Genomic DNA, 19,870 nt, shown 5'->3' with positions numbered 1-19,870 from the left:
CCAACAAGAACTTCGACCAGCAGAGGACCAACTGGGTGATGCACCAGTACCACCTCGGGGACCTGGAGCAAGAGAAGGAGCGGGAGCTGGTCCTCTGCAAGATTTTCTACCAGACAAACACTAGGGCCAGGAGTAAAAAGATTATAAGTTAGTTTGGTATTGGTAGTTGTACTACCTTGTCGTCCGCAAGTTGGTATTGTTGTTAACGATCTTTTGGTATGAACTTGCATTTGCTTCCAACCATCATGCCGAGGGTCGACGTGGATATAAAGCTGAATCATTTGTTTCGAAACGAATTTTCAGGCACCTGATTTTTATTTGATGGGTAGCATAAGCACCCGCCGTTCGAATTCCCAGTTCTCCAATTTTTTTGAAACAAGTGCATGCACTTATTATCACGATAAAAAAACAATATCCGTGCTGCATCCCAGTTATCAGTCTGTACTTGCAGAATTCTCTCATTTATTGAGCACGTATATTGTTTTTTCAGGTCGAGCAAGTTTCAACTGGGTTGTAGACTGCCCAGGGTTGGTTTTGTTTTTAACAGGCCCAGCCCATGACGACAACGGGGCACAAAGATCCAGCAGGTATCTACTGGCCTCTGGCCCGCCAGCGTTAGTTGTATTTTGTCTTACAACATCCGCAGGCAGTTTTTTTTACTGAATCAAACACATAGCCCAGTTCTATTTTCCTCTTGAAACGCATGTCCTACATCCGTTTTCTAATCTCTACCTATAGTTTTACTAGTTCATATACACGTATCATTATATTGAAAACACATAAAATTCCCTTTTCATATTTACATCCTTATTTTTGTTGTTTTTTCCCACCCAGTGCTGATTTTTTTACCACTGGTTTTCCCTTAAACCAACTCAATTGTCCGACGTCTTATTTGCTTACAAAAAAAACGATTTTTTTGGCGAATCAATAAGTTCTTAAAAAAATGTTTATCATTTCGGGATTACAACAGTTCGTACTCCACCGAAATATGCAAAATAAGGTTGAACTTTTTGACCGTGGTCCTGGGCAGAAAATGGGCTGTAATAAATTACTTAAGAATTAGCAAATGGGCTGCAAATTATAAAAAATAGCAAATGGGCTTTATGTTGCCTGCCACAGATTTGGAGGCTGACTTGTGGGCCTACTAAGTTCATGCGTACACAAGGTTTCTCAAAAAAGAAACTTAGTCAACAATCGACTCTACCAGCGTCAGACCGTTAGATGTCAATCTAACGGCAATCGTGCTTCTTCAGTCTCTGATCTTCATGCCCCAGCCGCCCAAACCAGCGCCGTCGGAACCGCCTGCTCCCGCCTCCCGTGGCCGACAGTGCTGCCGGGAAGGCCTCACGGCCCCATCATACTCGCATCCCTGGCCTGTCTATCCCTCTACTCACCCACACCTTCTGTTATTTTCCGGCGACGGCAGCCGAACCAGTCAACCCTCGTACTCTCCACCGCGTGGGCAGCCACTGCCGTGTCTTCCCCGGCTCCGTGTCGTTCCCTTCGTAGGCCTCGCCATCGTCCACCGCCCTGGTGCTCTCGGCGCGGCGTGGTCAACGATGTCCATCCAATGGCGGTAGTGCTTCTTCAACCTCTGGTCTTCTTGCCCCAGCCACCCAAAGCAGCGCCGGTCGTGCCGCATGCTCCTGCCTCCCGTGGCCGGCTGTGCTGCCGCGGAGGCCTCACCGTCCCCATACTACTCCCACCGCTGGCCAGGCCATCCCTCCACTCACCCACTCCCCCTGTTATTCTGCGGCGACGGCAGCCTCACACCGCAGCAGAACTAGTGAACCCTCGTACTCCTCTCCGCGTGGGCATCCACTGCCGCGTCTTCCCCGGCTCCGCGTCGTCCCCTTCCTAGGCCTCGCCGTCGTCCACCGCCGTGGTGCTCTCAGTGCGGCGTGGTCAATGTGGTCAACGACCGACTTATATCGGAAGAGTACTGTACGTTGAGAGGCTGACAGCTGGGTCCACGGCAGCCACAAGGAAGTGCCTCCTTATTACGCGCAAAATAATTATTCCTCCACCTGACAGCAGGGACCCACCAGACGGGCCACCAGTATTTCACGGAAAAACATTTCCCCCCTGACTGCTGGGACCCACCGGACGGGCCACCGTATTTCGCGAAAAAATTGTTTGCCCATGACTGCTGGGACCCACCGGACGGACCACCATATTTCGCGAAAAAACGTTCCCCCCGCTATCAGCTCGGACCCACCGGAAGTGCCTCCTTATTACGCACAGAAAAATGAATACTCCCCCTGCTAGCTGGGACCCACCATGGTGGGAGGCTGACTTGTGGGCCTACTAAGTTGACGGGGACGAAGGGCTTTGTCAACTTAGTCAATATGAACGGTTCTAGCTCCAGTGATCGTACGATGTCCATCCAACGCCCGTCGTGCTTCTTCAATCTCTGCTCTTCCTGCTCCAGCCGCTCAAACAAGCGCCGGCGGGACTGCCTGCTCCCTCCTCCTCGCGGCCGGCTCTGCTGTCGCGCATGCCTCACTGCCCCACCGTACTCCCATCACTGGCCTAGCCATCCCTCTACTCACCCACACCTGCTGTTATTCTCCGGCGACGGCAGACGAACCAGTAAACCCTCGTACAGTCATACTCCCCTCCGCGTGGGAAACAACTGCCGAGTCTTCCCTGCCTCTGTGTCGTTCCCTTCCTAGGCCTCGCCGTCGTCCACCGCCCTGGTGCTCTCGGCGTGGCCTGGTCAACGTGGTCAATGACCGACATGCATCTGAAGTGGACTGTACGTGGAGAGGCCGACAGCTGGGTCCACGGCCGCACGCAAGGAAATGCCTCCTTATTACGCGCAAAATAATGATTCCTCCACCTGACATCAGGGACCCACCGAAAGGGCCTCTGTATTTCACGAAAAAAAACGTTACCGCCGCTGACAGCTCGGACCCACCAGCTATATCTTCGCACACAAGGAAGTGCCTCCTTATTACGCACAAAAAAATGAATACTCCCCCTGTTAGCTGGGACCCAGTATAGTGGCAGGCTGACTTGTGGGCCTACTAAGTTGACGGGGATGGAGGGCTTTATCAACTTAGTCAATATGCACGATTCTAGCTCCAGTGACCATACGATGTCCATCCAACGACCGTAGTGCTTCTTCAACCTCTGGTCTTCTTGCTCCAGCCGCCTAAACCAGCGCCGGTCGTGCCTCGTGCTCCTGCCTCCCATGGCCGGCTGCGATGCGGCGGAGGCCTCACCGCCCCCTACTACTCCCACCATTGGCCAGGCCATCCCTCTACTCACCCACACCCCCTGTAATTCTGCGGTGACGGCAGCCTCACACCGCAGCGAACCAGTGAACCCTCGTACTCCTCTACGCGTGGACATCCACTGCCGCGTCTTCCCCAGCTCCGCGTCGTCCCCTTCCTAGGCCTCGCCGTCGTCCACCGCCCTGGTGCTCTCGGCGCGGTGTGGTCAACGTTGTCAAGGAACAGCTTTCATCGGACGTGGACCGTACGTGGAGAGGCTGACAGCTGGGTCCACGGCCGCAGCAAGGAAGTGCCTCCTTATTACGTGCAAAATAATTATTCCTCCACCTGACAACGGGGACCCACCGGACGGGCCACCGTATTTCGCGAAAAAAACGTTTCCCCCCTAACTGCTGGGAACCACCAGCTACACCTTCGCACGCAAGGAAGTGCGTCCGGGCAAAACAAAACAAAATGATTCACCCCCCTGATTGCTGGGACCCACCAGCTACATCTTCGCACGCAAGGAAGTGCCTGACAGTCAGGACCCACCTGGTCGAAGCGTACGTAGCATTATCATTCTGGTCGCGAACGTGTACGTACATATATACTGGTGGATGTAGAGGCGCGCACGTGTCGTAGTAGAGGCGCGCACGTAGCATGTACATGTACATACAGCGGCCAGGGTGCAAGAAAGAAAATACGGCCACGTATGTGTACATACGGGCGGGGTCTCAAACGCCTACTCGCGCATACGTACGGCCAGGGCTCGTGTACATGGCTGGGTCAGAACGGAGAAACAACGTCGTCGTGTTCATGGGGAGACAACGGAGTGCGTCGTGTTCATGGGGAGGCAACGGAATGCGTCGTGTTCATGGGGAGGCAACGGAATGCGTCGTGTTCATCGGGAGGCAACGGAACGCGTGGGAGCCAACCGGCTGGGTCAGAACGGAATGCGTGGTCGTGTTCATCGGGAGGTCTTGGACGGAACAGGCGATGGAAACGAGGCCTGGTGTACTGCAGAACGGAGGAAACGGACCTCCTACGGTCGAAACGGGGGTCATGTTGATCGGGAGGGGTGTGGCGTACCGCAAAACAGAGGAAACGGACCTCCTACGGTCGAAACGGGGGTCCTGTTGATCGGGAGGGGTGTGGTGTACCGCAAAACGGAGGAAACGGACCTCCTACGGTCGAAACGGGGGTCCTGTTGATCGGGAGGGGTGTGGCGTACCGCAAAACGGACGAAACGGACCTCCTACGGTCGAAACGGGGGTCCTGTTCATCGGGAGGGGTGTCGCGTACCGCAAAACGGACGAAACAGACCTCCTACAGTCGAAACGAGGGTCCTGTTCATCGGGAGGGGTGTGGCGTACCGCAAAACGGGACTCCACGGGATACTGTTCATCTCCACCGTCGACCTCCTCCAGCTTCCACGGGCTACCGTCGACCTCCTCCAGCCTCCACGGGCTCCTGTTCATCCAGCCTCCACCGCGCGCTACTCCACCGGCTACTGTTCAACCACCCCTCCACCGTCTACTGTTCATCCAGCCCTCCACACCACGGGGTCCTATTCAACCACCCCTCCACGGGCACCCCTCCACCGTCTACTGTTCATCTAGCCCTCCACACCACGGGGTCCTGTTCATCCAGAGGCAACGCCACCGCTCACTGTTCATCCAACCCCCCCCCCAACGCTCACTGTTCATCCAATCGATCGGCTTCAGTTAGCAGCAGTAGCGAAGGAATCGCTCGATCAGGTTCAGTTAACAGCCATCGATCGATCGCTCGGGTTCAGTAACGCGTAGCCTCCAGTGCAATCGCTCGGGTTCAGTTAGAGCCCAACGCCTCGCTCAGGTTCAGTTAGAGCCAACGCCTCGCACACACGCGCGTACGTGTACGAGAGAAACGCGCATCGCTCGGCCCCCGACCTGCCACCGTAACCGGGAACTCCCCGAAATTTTCCTCGCCCTCGCTTCTACCACGGTTTTTTCCGTCATGGACGGCCCAAAGAATGTCATGCAGCTGCGTCTCCGGCCCGCCCAGGACGAAAAGCCCATTTTCTATCATGATTTTTTGTCATAGAAGTAGGAGCCCACCACATCTATGATGATACCGGGTTTTGTCACAATTATCGCCATAGAAGTGTCATATGTATGACAGAAAAAAAATTCGTTCGGCCCAAAATGTCACGGATGTGTCTTTTTTTTGTAGTGAGAGCACATATGTCATGATTTATGCATTGTGTATAGCTAAGTGGGTGCATCATGACTGGATCTTTTCTACCATGAATTACAATGTTTAGTCGCTGCTTGAACTTTGGAGGTGCTCTGCATTTATGTTTTGCGGTCTCAGAAAGGGCTAGCGAGATACCATTATTGTCATATTATATCATGATTGTTTTGACAACGTGTTGTTGTTTGGGATATTTTATTATTGCTCGCTAGCTGATTATGTCATTGATATGACAATATAATCTTGAAGAGTTATTGTTGACATGGTTAGTTATAATGTTGGCTGAAAACCTGGGTGCTGCTTAAGCTTATTTATGCAAACAAGAGCAAAAGAGTTCGTAAAAGTTTCTCTTTCTCACTTTCAGTTTATCAACTGAATTGCTCGAGGACAAGCAAAGGTTTAAGCTTGGGGGAGTTGATACGTCTCCAACGTATCTACTTTTTCTCACGCTTTTCCTCTTGTTTTGGACTCTAATTTGCATGATATGAATGAAACTAACCCCGGACTGACGCTGTTTTCAGCAGAACTACCATGGTGTTGTTTTTGTGCAGAAATAAAAGTTCTCGAAATGGAACGAAACTTTGCGAGGATTTTTTATATCAATAATAATGATTTTTGGAGCCAAGACCCACCAGAGAGGGGCCCCTGGGTGGGCACAACCCACCAGGGCGCGCCCCCTCTCCTGGCGCGCCCAGGTGGGTTGTACCCACCTGGTGGCCCCGCTGACGACCCCATGATACTATAAATTCACATTATTCCAGAAAAAATCAGGGAGAAAGAATTATCGCGATCTATGAGACGGAGTCGCCGCCAAGCCCTGTTCTTCCTCGGGAGGGCAGATCTGGAGTCCGTTTGGGGCTCCGAAGAGGGGGATCTTCGTTCTTCGTCATCACCAACCCATCTCCATCGCCAATTCCATGATGCTCCCCACCGGGAGTGAGTAATTCCTTCATAGGCTCGCTGGTCGGTGAGGAGTTGGATGAGATTCATCACGTAATCGAGTTAGTTTTGTTAGGGCCCGATCCCTAGTATCCACTATGTTCTTAGATTGATGTTGCTATGACTTTGCTATGCTTAATGCTTGTCACTTTGGGCCCGGGTGCCATGAACTCAGATCTGAACCATTTATGAATTCATCATTATATCCATGTTTTAGATCCGATCTTGCAAGTTATAGTCACCTACTGCGTGTTATGATTCGGCAGCCCCGGAGTGACAACAACCAGGCCCACTCCCGGTGATGACCGTAGTTTGAGGAGTTCATGTATTCACTAGGTGTTAATGCTTTGTTCCGGTTCTCTATTAAAAGGAGGCCTTAACATCCTTTAGTTTCCAATATGGACCCCACTGCCACGGGAGGGTAGGACAAAAGATGTCATGCAAGTTCTTTTAATAAAGCACGTATGACTATTTACGGAATACATCCTACATTATATCGATGAACTGGAGCTAGTGCCGTATCGCCCTAGGTTATAACTGTCACATGATGAATATCATCCAACAAGTCACCGATCCAATGCCTACGAATTTATTTATATTGATTTTGCTGCATTACTATTGCTATCATCACTGTTACACTTCCTACAAAATTACTGCTATCACTGTTACTGTTACTATTGCTGTTGTCACTACTATCAAAACTATCAAACTACTGTGCTACTGATCACTTTGCTGCAGATAATTAATCTTCAGGTGTGGTTGAATTGACAACTCAGCTGCTAATACCTTCAAATATTCTTTGGCTCTCCTTGTGTCGAATCTATAAATTTGGGTTAAATACTTACCCTCGAAAACTGTTGCAATCCCCTATACTTGTGGGTTATCACTCACACGCATATTCCAGTCGACAAGCCTCCGAGCACCGAGACGTAGGGCTATTACCTCCTCCGAGAGGGGCCTGAACTCGTAAACTCGCGTGTACAACCTTGCCGTAGCTAGGGCCTTGCCTCCTCCTACGTACCCCTATTCTTACTGTCAGACTTACTCCCACGACATCAGCTGCATCAGTTCAAGGGAGGGCAGCTCAATTCAGTAACCTCATTGTACGCTAGTGTTGTTGTTATTTTGGTGGCTCGCTTCAAAAAGGACATCTGCCTTATCTCAGATCTTGAGTAGTTTCGGTTATGTTATGGTTCTTGCAACAAACTTTCATATTATGGGTCTCGCAAACAAACTTTCATAAGAGTTAGGTGGCCCTATCCATTGCTATAGCCTCAACCTCTGGATGTTCTACAGAGTTTTATCTTCTCTTCATTTTTCACTACCTTCATGATGAGACACCTTGGTCCCCAACTATCCATCAAGAACCTCAAGGGTAGTCACTTTTAGTACATCCAGGACAAGATTGCAACCAAGATGAATCCGTGGCATGGCAAGAGTTTCACTACTGTCGGGGAATAGCACCTTGGTGCAATTGGTGCTCACTCCTCATGCCATCTACCTTTACAGTTCTATCGATGTCTCATTGGGTTCATACACAACCCAAGTAAGCCGAGTAGAGCCTTCTTAACCTTGAGACCCACACAGATAATGTCATGGGTGGGAAGTGCAAAGTCATTTGGAAGGTCGTGTGTAGGCCGGCTATGATGGCAGGACCGAGCATTCTTAACCTCGAGAAATTTACGTGTGTGTTGTGGATCGTTAGACTGGGCTCTAGTGGGCGGCTCTGCGAAAAGGGCTCAATGTAGCAACCAAACAACAACAATCTCTTAGCTGATATTTCTTATTTGCCGCATTCTGTGGCAAATTACCATTGAATCGTATAGGAGCGATTGAGCTGGGCCAGCTCATCTAAAGCTAGGAACGTTGGATGTTGGTTATGCTTTTGGGAACCTTCTAGAAGGTTCTCGACCTACTTAGATTGTTTTTTTCTATTGTTTCTTTTATAGGTTTTCTTTCGGATTTTTCTTTTTTCTTTTTCAAAAAGGTTTCTTTAAAAATGTTTAGTAAATTCAAAAATATTCACGTTCAAGAAAAATCTTCATGGTTTTCAAAAATTGTTTGGAATTTAAAAAATGTTTCCTTTCTCAAAATCTGTTTACAGATTCAAAAAATTCTGTGTTTTCAAAAGTTGTTTGGAATTTCAAAAAGTTCCTGTTTCCAAAGAAAAATAAAACATTCAAAAATGTTTTGGATTTTTTTAAAAAATGTTAATGTTTTCGAAATTTGTTCATTAGGGATTTTTCCGAAAAATTTCGCATTCACAAGGATTTTTTTTAATCTTCACGTTTCAAAAAGTGTTCTAAATTTTAAAATATGTTCGAGTTTTTGAAAATTTGATTTTTTTAAATGTTTATTACAGTTAACCGGATTGTCTACAATAAGCGCCCGCTACGTTATTTTTTTTAGGTAAACCCGCTACGCTGCTCGCTCCCTCTCATTCGCACTCGCGCGCTACAGCGTGCACGGGCTGGCCCTTCAAGACGCCCCCACCGAGCAGGCGCCCAACAAACAGGGCAACAGCCCTTTTCAAAGTTGGCCCTTACATGTTGACACCTCCATCAAATACAAGCCCATCTCATCAAGACCAGCCCAACGAGCGGCGCACTACCCCTCCCCTCTCTTCCTTCCGGGCGGCGAGCGCCGCCGTCGCTCCCTCCCACATCGATTTCAACCGCCGCACGCGGCCGCGTCAGCGCCGCACCTCTGCCCTAGCCGCCTCTCCCTTCTCCGGGCGGCGCCGGTACTGAAGACGACGACGTCGGCTCTATTCTCCCCAACCAATCTCCGACGATCGCAGCCCGTTTTCTCCGAAATTTCGGGGCCTCGTCGCGCCTCCATCTGCTAACAGGAGGCGCGGCGTCGGGCTCCCCGGGATGTCGTTCCGCGGCCGTGGAGGGAGAGGAGGAGGGAGAGGCGGCCGCGGAGGAAGAGGAGGCAGAGGCTTCGGGGGCGCCAGCTATGACCACCCCGCCAAGCACGCTCCCCACGAGGACTTCCCGGTCAGCCAGTCTCCTCCGCTCCCCACACCCCTCCCCCTTCTCTGTAGCCACCACCTCGACTCGGTCGCCGTGTGGGATTGGTTGAATTAGTAGGATTCGGGATTCACTTGTGTTCTTGGCGCTCGCCCTTGCAGGAGATCACCCTGCCGGAGATGACCTGCGCCAAGGCGACCAACGAGGAGAAGACTCTGATACTGTCCACCTTGAAGCTCGATGATTTCATGAGGAATTCTTGCTACTACCTGGAGCCGGATGCCCCCAAGAAAAGTACCGCCACTCAACTTGTCATAACTGATATGCTCATTTTTCCTCTTGCTGCACAGTATGCTGTATTGCTTTGCTTCTCGATTCTACACTAGTATGTAGCTAGAGGGAGTATGGGATTTTGCATCTTTGGAGTAGTTGGTCAGATAATTGGATACAGCAGGGTTATACTGAAGCTGGCCGTTTTTGCAGTTTTCGTATGAATTGCTGTATCAGGACTGCTTATGTTACAGAGCAAGCGAGCAACCTCTATTTCTTTCCGTCTAACCTGTGTTTTCCTACTTTCTTTAGCTACGAAAGGCTGGATTTCCAATGATACATTCCAACCCATTGGCGTATTAACTAGAAGCTCAATAATAAGGGATCCATGAATCCTGATCGTTTATATTTATGGACTGTTATTTTGTATGCAACTTGATATACTGTTGGCACGGGACACATTTTCTACATCTGCATGGTCTAGAATTAATTTTGGTTTTTATTTTTCCCATTTAAAATTTGATATTACCACTTGCATCTGTATCTTCAGGGGCTATAAATATAATTAGACTCATTGCTAGCTCATAGAAACAATTCAGCATCTTTCCTTGTGAGAATACTCTGGTTTGGTTTCATATCTTCTACAAGTAGCGATTTCTACTTTGTTTCTTTTCTTGAGTTCTGTCTGACTACTTTCTTTTTCTGCCTTGGTATCTTATCAGAGAATGACGACAAAGAGATCGAAAGATATTCTGATAGGAAGCGTAAAACACAAAGCAAACGGGAAGCTCTTGCGTCATACCTCAAACTTATCCCTGCAAATTTTCCTGCAGAACTGCTACATGGTAGTCTTGAAGTACACACCATTTTTTGTTTTCTGCTATGTGGTTGCAGCACAATAAACCCTTAATATTATCTCCCTTTCAGGTTCTAAACGAGCGCAACCAGTTCAGAAAAAACTTCGGTGGGATAAAGACGCGGGTATGCTATATTTCACAAAATCAAAACATAATTCCCTTGTTGCCTTTTCTGCCGTGAACTTCTGTTTATGCCTATGATATCTTCTTGAATCCTTTTTAAGGAAACTGCTTTGTTTGCACCATCCTATTTGTATGTCTATTCGAAGTAACGGAACTTAAATGAACACTTCTAGTGTAGCTATATTCAAATGTATATACACTGACCCCTTAGCATTGATCTTGTCATCTTTGTTTGCCAGATAATCAGGCATTTGATATATTCGAGAAACTCGAAGCGAAACAGAAGGCAAGCCATCATTACCTTTTTTTTTTCAAGCTGCTGCAGTATATCTGGAAGGCATATTTCTATTCAAGATATATTATTACTGGTTTAAAGTCTTACACCATGTTGACTGATATTTGGTAACTGTAGGATGGAGAGGAGAAGACCGAAAAGGAGGGTGATGAGGAGGAGGAGGATGAAGAGGAGGAAGCAGAAGCGGAAGAAAGTTCAGATGACGATTATAATCAGGTTAGTATCTTGGAACTTTATGCACTGTGGTTTTCTTCGATGTAGAAAAATGGGTGTTAACATGTTCATGGTTTTGGCAAAATTGTGTGATGCATGTGTATTCCTTCACATCAACAAATATGAAATGGTTAGACCAGTGATGCATCATTTCTTTGTCTTGCGTATTGTCTAATAGTTTGACTCCCATGGTCTTACTCCGCAGAATATCGAGTTCGATGATGACGATGATGACTGGAACCAAGAGGAGGAAGCACGTAAGTTTCCATTTAATGTTCAATTCATATTACTGCTGTACCACCTCCTTTTCCTTCCGAATCAGCACTGTATGCATTGTAATGCTTGCTAACGAAAATAATTGTTTTCATGTAACAGATGAAGACTGCTATGATTGATGATTGGTAGCCGCTGAAAAGGTTAACCCATTCAACATTGGTTAGGTTTCTTGGTATTCTTCTTCGTTTGTAACTCATTGGGCAATTTTGATGGAAGGTAGTGCGTAATTAGGTAGTTAGATATGATTATTCTTCCCGCGTTCATGTCAAGAAGGTACCAGAAACTCAGGACCATATGAATTCTGCAGCATCCAGTTCTGAATGTTTCCTATTGCGTCTGTGCAAGCAAATGCATTCTACCTGCACTTTAATCCATAGAGCTGGGTTCACATGCAAAGAAAAAAGAAAGAAAATTATGGGACTTTGATTTTTATGTGCATTTCATTGAAGAAACCTGGCAGTTGATGATTTAAAGCTCACATCGTTATGTTTGGCATGTGCTCCGCTGTAGGTCAGGATTCTGAAGTTGAAAGCGTGTTCTGTTCTTTCTTTAAAAAAAATATATTCCTTGTGGTGGCTTGGATAAGGAAGATGATCATCACATATGCCATGCAGCTCCTCATACTCGTAGTTCTTGCTCGATCGAACGGCTGTGTGTTGTACTGGCAAGCATGACAGGCAGTAGCTAAGAGCAACTCCAACCGATCCCCTCTAATCTCTAATTTAGAGGAGTGAACGGCCCGGTATCCTATAGAGGACTACTTTCGCTCCTTGAAAAATGGCAGTTTCTAACTGATCCCTGATACTTACCGGAGTAAAAACTTAAACACGAATTCATTTATTTTTGGTCCATCGAGTTAGACTTCACTACTCATCTGATTACATACTCCACCAATTCTTCGCTAAGAGAACCAATACAAAGAAAACTACAAGAAAAATTACACATTTTAACAGAAACACTACTTCCTTAACTGCTCCTGTTAATCCGATCAATGCTTTCTCCATCTCTTTATTGACTACATTGTTTCTTTTCCCTACCGGCTTCTCGAGCTTGCACACTTTTTTCTTCTCTTCCTCTTCGAACTTGAACATTGCATCCTCTCTAGCTTCATCTCTAGCAACTAATGCACCAACATCAAGCAAATTTCTTGCTATCAATAGATCAATATATTCTTCTTCCCAATACCAAAATTTGCATCCGTCCTATATACAATTTAAAGCAAATAATGAGTTTTCACATTGCGATGAATTTGAAGAACAGACGTATGAAATGGCACTCACTCCGTCCTTTTCGCACTTGAAGAAAACCCATTCGGGATGTTTCGGCATGCTCGAAACGTGGCGCACCACCAGCCGCCAGCAGTGGTCACACTTGATTATCGGCAAAGGCTCGCCGATGAGTTGTTGGGCTAGGGCCGAGCCCGACCGACGAGCGGACGTTGTTGTGCCGGTGGTCGGCCGACATGTGAGATGCGAGCGGTGAGAGGAGGACATACCGAGACGCGGCGGGTAGCACTCGAGGTGGATGCCCGGTTCGATCCCTGTCAAATCTCTCCAAAACACGATGGCGACTAGGTGCGTCGAATCTGGAGATGGCGGCGACGGCCGTAGATCCGCCGATTTATAGTCATCGGTGACGAGAAATTGATCGAATTAAGGTGGGGGACGAGCACGGCGGGTGCTACTAGGGGTCACCGGTGCCGTGTGGTGGCCGACGGGGCAACTAGGGCGGTGCCGAGGTGGATGCGGCACGAGGTTGGGTGGGTGCGACCGCAGGTGAAGGGGAACACTTTTTACTCAGCGGGTGGGGGGCCGATTAAATATAAGAGTCGGGGCGGCCGAAGAGGATAATTTTTACTTCTCTAAAAGGTTTAGGGGTCGGCTAGGTGCAGTTTAGTGAAGTAAAAGTTAAAGGTTACTCCTTTAAAGTGTCTTCGGGAATCGGTTAGAGTTGCTCTAACACAACCACATCCATGACATCTTATTCAAGCAGTACGTGACCCTAGTGCCTCTTTGATTCATGGGTTTCTCTTGAATCCTACGTACAACATTATAAACTACTCCTTCCGTCTCAAAATTCTTGTCTTAAATTTGTCAAAATACAGATGTATCTAGTTATGTTTTAATGTTAGATACATCCGTATTTAGACAAGTCTAAGACATGAATTTTGAGACGGAGGGAGTACATGATTTTTTGGTGAAGTAGTGTTTGAAGGAACAGGAAAACACAAGAGAATGAGATTGATGCCACTTAGCAATCGATAATTTTGCAAGTGAAATGCTGTTTTTTTTTTCAGCCAGTTACATTATTTCACTCGCTCAAATAGTAGGCATACAATTGCAGATCTGCAACGTACACCAATGGCCAGATTTTATAACATTACTAACATCAGCGACCACAGTAGCGGGATCCCTTTGCTGTCCTACAGGATCAACAATCAATTACCAGTGCTCCCTCGGTCGTGCTGTGTGTTCTTCTATAGTTGGTAGCAAGATCGCATGCCAATTGCCACGCATGTATAGAAAACAGGGCATTTAATCAAGAACAAGCCAAAGATATTTTTCCTCATTGGTGCAACGTTTATTCCCTGATGAAGGTCCCGGGTGTCCATATGGTCGAACACTCATTGACCAATAAAAATACTAAGTAGTACTATATCTTACAGGTAAAATGGAGCTTAAATTAGGAATTGTCAACCATCTTCCCGAAAATCGACAATGAAATTGTATTACAGCGATGAACTCGGAGTGGGCAGCAGGAAGTTGAGGAGAGCCTCGTTGAACCTCTTTGTGTCCTCCTCCTGGGGCATATGGCCACTGTTCTTCAGGATCTCCAGCCTAACATTTGCACCTAGCTGCCTGCATCAATTTGCACCCATCTTTCATGTGTAAGTTACAGTAGAAGGTGACACAACTGCAACCAGATTACACAACCATGTAATAAGAGTAGTAAATGCTTGCTGACCTCGTCACCTGGAATGCCTTCTCTATGGGGAAGATCTGGTCATGCTCTCCCCACAGCACAAGAACTTGCTGAAAGATGGGGGCACAGATTGGGTGAAGAAGAAACTATGAGTTTACTTTGCGATTTAACTACATCAATTTGCACTTTGTTCGTTGTGCTTGTTTCTCAGGAAAATTAGAGGATGTATGTACCTGGGGGAGTGGAGTGAGCTGGAACTTGTCTTTGTTCCCCAGGGATATCGCTTTGATCAGCCCCTCCTTCTCCTCTATGTTCTCGCTGTAGAGATACTGCAGCAAAATGTTTTATTTGTGATTTTTTTAAATGCTCCCAAACTAATAGAGCCGTCCATTTTATTTTATTTTGCGGGAGAGAGCCATCCATTTCTTTTGATCCAAAGTCCCTAATGAAACGTGACGACCTATTTCCGGCAAAAAAACAGGTCATCCTTGACTCTCACATGTTTATTATTTGTTTCCATATCAAGATACTGGCATAAAATTAGGAAATAACATATATTCAACAAGTAGTAATATGAAGAGTATATCCATCAAGTTTGAGTGTGGTTTGAGAGTGAAAAGATTAATCTTGTACGACACCTATGGTATTAGGCACCATAGTTGAAAGTTTGTACACAGTTCATTTCTTATGCTGCAGAACCGGGTACAAATGGGAGAGAAGATAAATGGGACGTGATAACATCACGACTAAGTCAAATGAACGCATGTTACATCACCTTCGTTATTTATGTAGGACTAACGATGTTAGGCACTACCTACCTAATTATGCTCGTGGTGGAAGCTATGGCGGGGCCGTTGAATGGATGCTGTCTCGCCACTGAATGGTTGGCGGCTCCATGATACGTTTGAACGTCGACATGGTTGGTTGTGCATTGTCAATCGTGTGTCGTCAAGGACAGTGATTGACGTCGCTGCTAGTTCGTTGCGCGGTTATGGTAGTATTATTTTTCTAAGTACTCTTTTTAGTGTGAAAAAACGTCTTACATTATGATACAGTGGGAGTACTATATACTTCCACCATCCTTGAAAAAATGTACTTCTGATTTTTCTGAAGGGTCAAATTATCTTAAAGTTTAATCAAGTTTATGTAAAAGCATACCAATGTTTGTGAAATCAAATTGGTATATGATGAAAATATATTTTGTCACTAATCTTATGCTATTAATTTGATGACATAAATGTTGGTTTAAAACATAAAAAAGTTTGATTTTTTAACAAGATTGAAAGTACATTTTTTCAAGGACGAGGAGAGTAACTCCGTCGACAAAAACAGACATGGTTGGCTGAGTTCATCTGTCAATCGACATGGACTCTTGTGTCCGATATAGGTATAGCCGTATAGGCCGATGCAATTCACCTGCCCGCTAGCTCCTACGCCGCCAAACCATGCGAATATCTGAGGGGATGGGGAAAAAGAGCAGGTGATGCAACGGCCGTTCGGTCGGGAATTGATTGGAAGCACAGTTGGGAACCGGGAGCCTGCATGCATTGTCCAGAGACCAGAGTTGATCGTGGTGGCGATGGACTGGTAGCTAGCGCGGCGAGGCCGTTGGACGAACACATCTGCGAGGTCGTACTACGTCTTTCTTTCACGGTCAGGTACGGCCAGCTGCGGCGGCCGGGCCGGCGAGATTACTTCAAACAGCAGATGTGTTCGGAGGAAAATAATTCAAACACCTAAACATGGTGGCCATTGATCCGTTGATCGCGTACCTGAACGAGGTCGCGGAGTAAGAAGCCCGGGATGAACCCGCGGGGGCGGTGGTAGGCGAGCTCCATGAGCCGCCGCATCTTCTCGGGGGTGCGCGGCAGCATCAGGTCATCCACGCGCTCGGCCCCGCCGCGCGCCAGCAGGGCGCGGTCGTCCGCGTCGCCCTTGAGCAGGTCGGAGCTCGCGATCACCACCCGCTCCACGGCCTCGGCCCCCAGCAGCCTCGCCACGTGGTACGCCACGAAGCCACCGTAGCTAGTCCCGACCACCGACACCCTGGTCGACGGGGCGACGATCGCGCCTATGAGCTTCGCCACGGCCTCGGCCTGGTGGGCCTCGGAGCACTCGCTGTCGACCGGCGTGGGCGACGTGCGGGAGCCGCCGAAGAAGAGGAGGTCCGGCACGACGAGGCGGAACCGGCGCGACAGCGGGCCCACCTGGGGCCGCCACTGCCACGTCGCCGGCGGGCCGAAGCCGTGGAGGAGGACGAGGACGGGGAGCTCCTCGCTGGCGCCCGGAGGGAAGCGCCAGCACTGCATCGTGGTGGCGCCGCCGTCGAGCGGCACGGACGCCTGGACCAGGCCCGCCGCGGCGAAGCGGCGCCGGAAGTAGGCGTCCAGCAGCGGCGCGATGCCGAGCGTCGACGAAGGCATGGCGGGGACTGGAGCGTGAGCTGGAGCACGGCGCCTTCGTGGCTTGTCACGTCTGCTGGCTTGGCTTGTCCCATGCGCGCGTGGTGTGGCACGTATATGTATGTCTGCTCTCGATGGGGAAAAGACAGTCACGGGCTGTACCAACCGCCTCATGTCTTTTTCTGTGGAGTCCGGCTCAACTGCGACAGGAATTTCTACAACAAACTTTTCTTTTCTTGATAGACTATCTTTAAACAGTCAACTGTTTTTGATTTGGATTGCAGCAGAATATTAGACGTTAGAAAAGGCGTTTATTGAGGAGTATTTTTATAAAAACTACCATAATTGGGACAACTGTGACCCAAAACTACCACTCTAGTAATAACCCTAGCAAAAACCTATCGTACCACTTTTGCTCTAATTTTTGGCAAAAAAAATTACCACTTCTGTTTAATGATTGATTGAGCACAAATTAAGGACGATTATGACATATATTGCCCACCCGTTGGGGGCCGACCTGGCACAAAAGTCAATCTTCACCGATATAACATGTGGGACCCATATGTCATTCTTAGTAAAAACAAGGCTCGCCCGCACGCGTGCATTGGGTGAGCACGTTCCAATTCGTGGGTTCGGTCAACTCGCCCGCTCAACACTCACGCAGGAGAAAATCTACCGCCGCCACGTTAGCCGCCACCGGGTGCCGCCCCCGCCTGTCGCCGGGCGCCGCGTCCAGCTGTCGTCGCGGCAAAGATGCAGGCGAGGTGGGGCGCGGGATGGTGGCGGTGCCATGGTGAGGCATCAATGCTACGCATCGGCTCCAGCCGCCGTCGGGCCCTAATAAGTCTCAAACATATCTATAGTTTTTTTATCGTTAAATGCTATTATATCATCACTTTTGTATGTATTATATGTCATTTTATATTATTTTTTTGAACTAACCTATTAACTTAGTACCCAGTGTCAGTTTATGTATTTTTTGCAAGTTTTTGGTTTCGCATAAAATTCATACTTGCAGAAGTCCAAACACGATGAAAAATTATGAGGATTTTTATGGAAAATATGCAACACTAGAAGCTTCGAGAGGGAGCCAGAAGTGGGCTATCGGCCCCACAACCCCGGGTGGCATAGCCCCAGGGGGCGTCGGGCAGGCCCGTGGGAGCCCCGCAGCTCCATTTGACCTAATTTCAAGCCTATAAATTCAGTGATTTCCCGAAACCCTCATAAGCGAACCCGAAAGAATTTTATCGCCGCTGCAAGCCTCTGTTCCGAAGCGATCCCATATGGAGACCTTTTTTGGTACTCTGTCGGAGGGGGGGGGGGGTCATTGGAGAGGCCATCTTCATCAACCTTGCTGCCTCCATGATGATGTGTGAGTAGTTCCTTAAGGACCTATGGGTCCATAGTAGTAGCTAGATCTCTCTCTATCTCTCTCTCTCTTACTCTCTCTCTCTCTCTCTCTTGATCTTCAATACAATGATCGTCTCTAAGATCAATTCGATGTAATCTTTTATGGTGTGTTTGTTGGAATCTAATGAATTGTGGGTTTATGACCAGATTATTCATTGAATTTATATGAATCTCTTGAAGTTTCTTTGTTGCATAATTTTATAGCCTGTATTTCTCTTCGATCTATCCATCTGCTTTGGCAAGTTTGATTGGTCTATCTTCAGTGGGAGAGGTGCTTTGTAGTATGTTCAATCTTGCGGTGATCTTGCCCTGTGACAGGTGGGGCAAAGACATGTATTATATTGCTGCTACTAAGGATAAAACGACGAGGTTTGGTTATATTGATTGATCTTATCTTGTCTACATTATGTCATCTTGCTTAAAGCGTTACTATGTTATGAACTTCTTTGAGATGCATGTTGGATAGCGGTCTTGGGATGGAGTAGTAGTAGATGCAGTTGGGTTAACAGTCTACTTGTCCTGGACGTAACACCTATATTTGATTATGCCATGAACGATCACAATTATAACTATGCTTAATTCTATCAATTGGCCAACAATAATTTTTCTACCATACCGTTGCTATGCCACTAGTTTCCATCAACACAAAAAGTCTGCACAATTGCTCTTTTATTTTCTATTGCTTTGTATATCACTATCTGCTTTTAACCTTGTGGCTAGCAAGAACAAGGGGAGTGACGACTCCCTTGCCTTTGTTGGGTCCAAGCAATTTTTTTTTGTTTATGTGCAGGTGTTGTTAAACTTGTTAGTGTGGCGCCTCCTGCTGGTTCGATAAACCTTGGTTTCTAACTAAGGAAAATACTATCTGCTACTATACTAGTTCACCCTTCCTCTTCGGGGAAATCTAACAACTCCATCGTGAGTAGCAGAAGAATTTCTGGCGTCGTTGCCGGGGAGACATCATCTACAAAATCAGGTGCCTCCGCACAAAAACTTTTCTTTTGCTTGTTTATATTTTCTCACCATTTGCATTTTTATTTTCCTTCTCCTTTGTTTTCCAAAAAAAATCCAATTTTTTTTGTGTTACTATTTCTGCGTGTGCGCCCATCATGGCTAGTTCTTCGCTTATCGGCCCTAAGCTTGAGTTTAAAGTGCGTAATTTTAAACAAAGGGGTAGGGTGAGTTTAAAAGATGCTTGGCATAGGATTTGTGATGCTCAAAATAGATCTACCCCTAAGCAATCTACCACTATTCATCTCCAAAATTTTCTTTTGTCCCCAACATACCCAATACAATTGTAAATTGTATAGGTGCACTAGTTCGCCGAAGAGATGGTGATACAAGTGTAGTATGGTAGTAGATATAGGTTTTTGTAATCTAAAATAATAAAAATAGCAAGGTAAAAAGTGATAAAAGTGAGCCCAAACAGTATTGCAATGCATGGAAACAAGGCCTAGGGTTCATACTTTCACTAGTGCAATCTCTTAACAGTGCTAACATAAATGAACCATATAACAATCCCTCAATGCGGACAAAGAATCACTCCAAAGTTCCTATCAATAGTGGAGAACATAAGATGAAATTGTTGTAGGTAGAAAACCACCTCAAAGTTATCCTTCCGATCAATCTATTGAGGCATCCCTATAAGTGTCTCAAACAACCCTAGAGATCGTACTACAATAACACCATATAATACGCATCAATAAACTCTAATGTCACCTAGATACTCCAATGTCAC

General features: G+C 47.2%; 2 protein-coding genes across 2 annotated transcripts; one reads left to right on the top strand and one right to left on the bottom strand.

Annotated features, from left to right (window-relative positions):
- Positions 1 to 8,979: 8,979 nt before the first annotated feature.
- Positions 8,980 to 11,824, top strand: LOC109753026 (uncharacterized). The gene is made up of 8 exons (XM_020311957.4): positions 8,980 to 9,391; positions 9,526 to 9,658; positions 10,357 to 10,479; positions 10,562 to 10,615; positions 10,854 to 10,900; positions 11,027 to 11,125; positions 11,328 to 11,379; positions 11,498 to 11,824. The coding sequence occupies exons 1-8, from the start codon at positions 9,266 to 9,268 to the stop codon at positions 11,515 to 11,517; spliced, it is 654 nt and encodes a 217-aa protein (XP_020167546.1). The 5' UTR covers positions 8,980 to 9,265; the 3' UTR covers positions 11,518 to 11,824.
- A 2,107-nt stretch (positions 11,825 to 13,931) lies between these two features.
- LOC109753027 (uncharacterized) lies at positions 13,932 to 16,958 on the bottom strand. The gene is made up of 4 exons (XM_020311958.4): positions 16,093 to 16,958; positions 14,554 to 14,649; positions 14,363 to 14,430; positions 13,932 to 14,256 (listed from the first exon to the last, which is right to left on the bottom strand). The coding sequence occupies exons 1-4, from the start codon at positions 16,894 to 16,896 to the stop codon at positions 14,127 to 14,129; spliced, it is 1,098 nt and encodes a 365-aa protein (XP_020167547.2). The 5' UTR covers positions 16,897 to 16,958; the 3' UTR covers positions 13,932 to 14,126.
- Positions 16,959 to 19,870: the final 2,912 nt, after the last annotated feature.

This window comes from Aegilops tauschii, chromosome 2 (assembly GCF_002575655.3).
Source record: "Aegilops tauschii subsp. strangulata cultivar AL8/78 chromosome 2, Aet v6.0, whole genome shotgun sequence".
Lineage (NCBI taxonomy): Eukaryota > Viridiplantae > Streptophyta > Magnoliopsida > Poales > Poaceae > Aegilops > Aegilops tauschii.
This window is presented reverse-complemented; position numbering and strand designations above follow the sequence as displayed.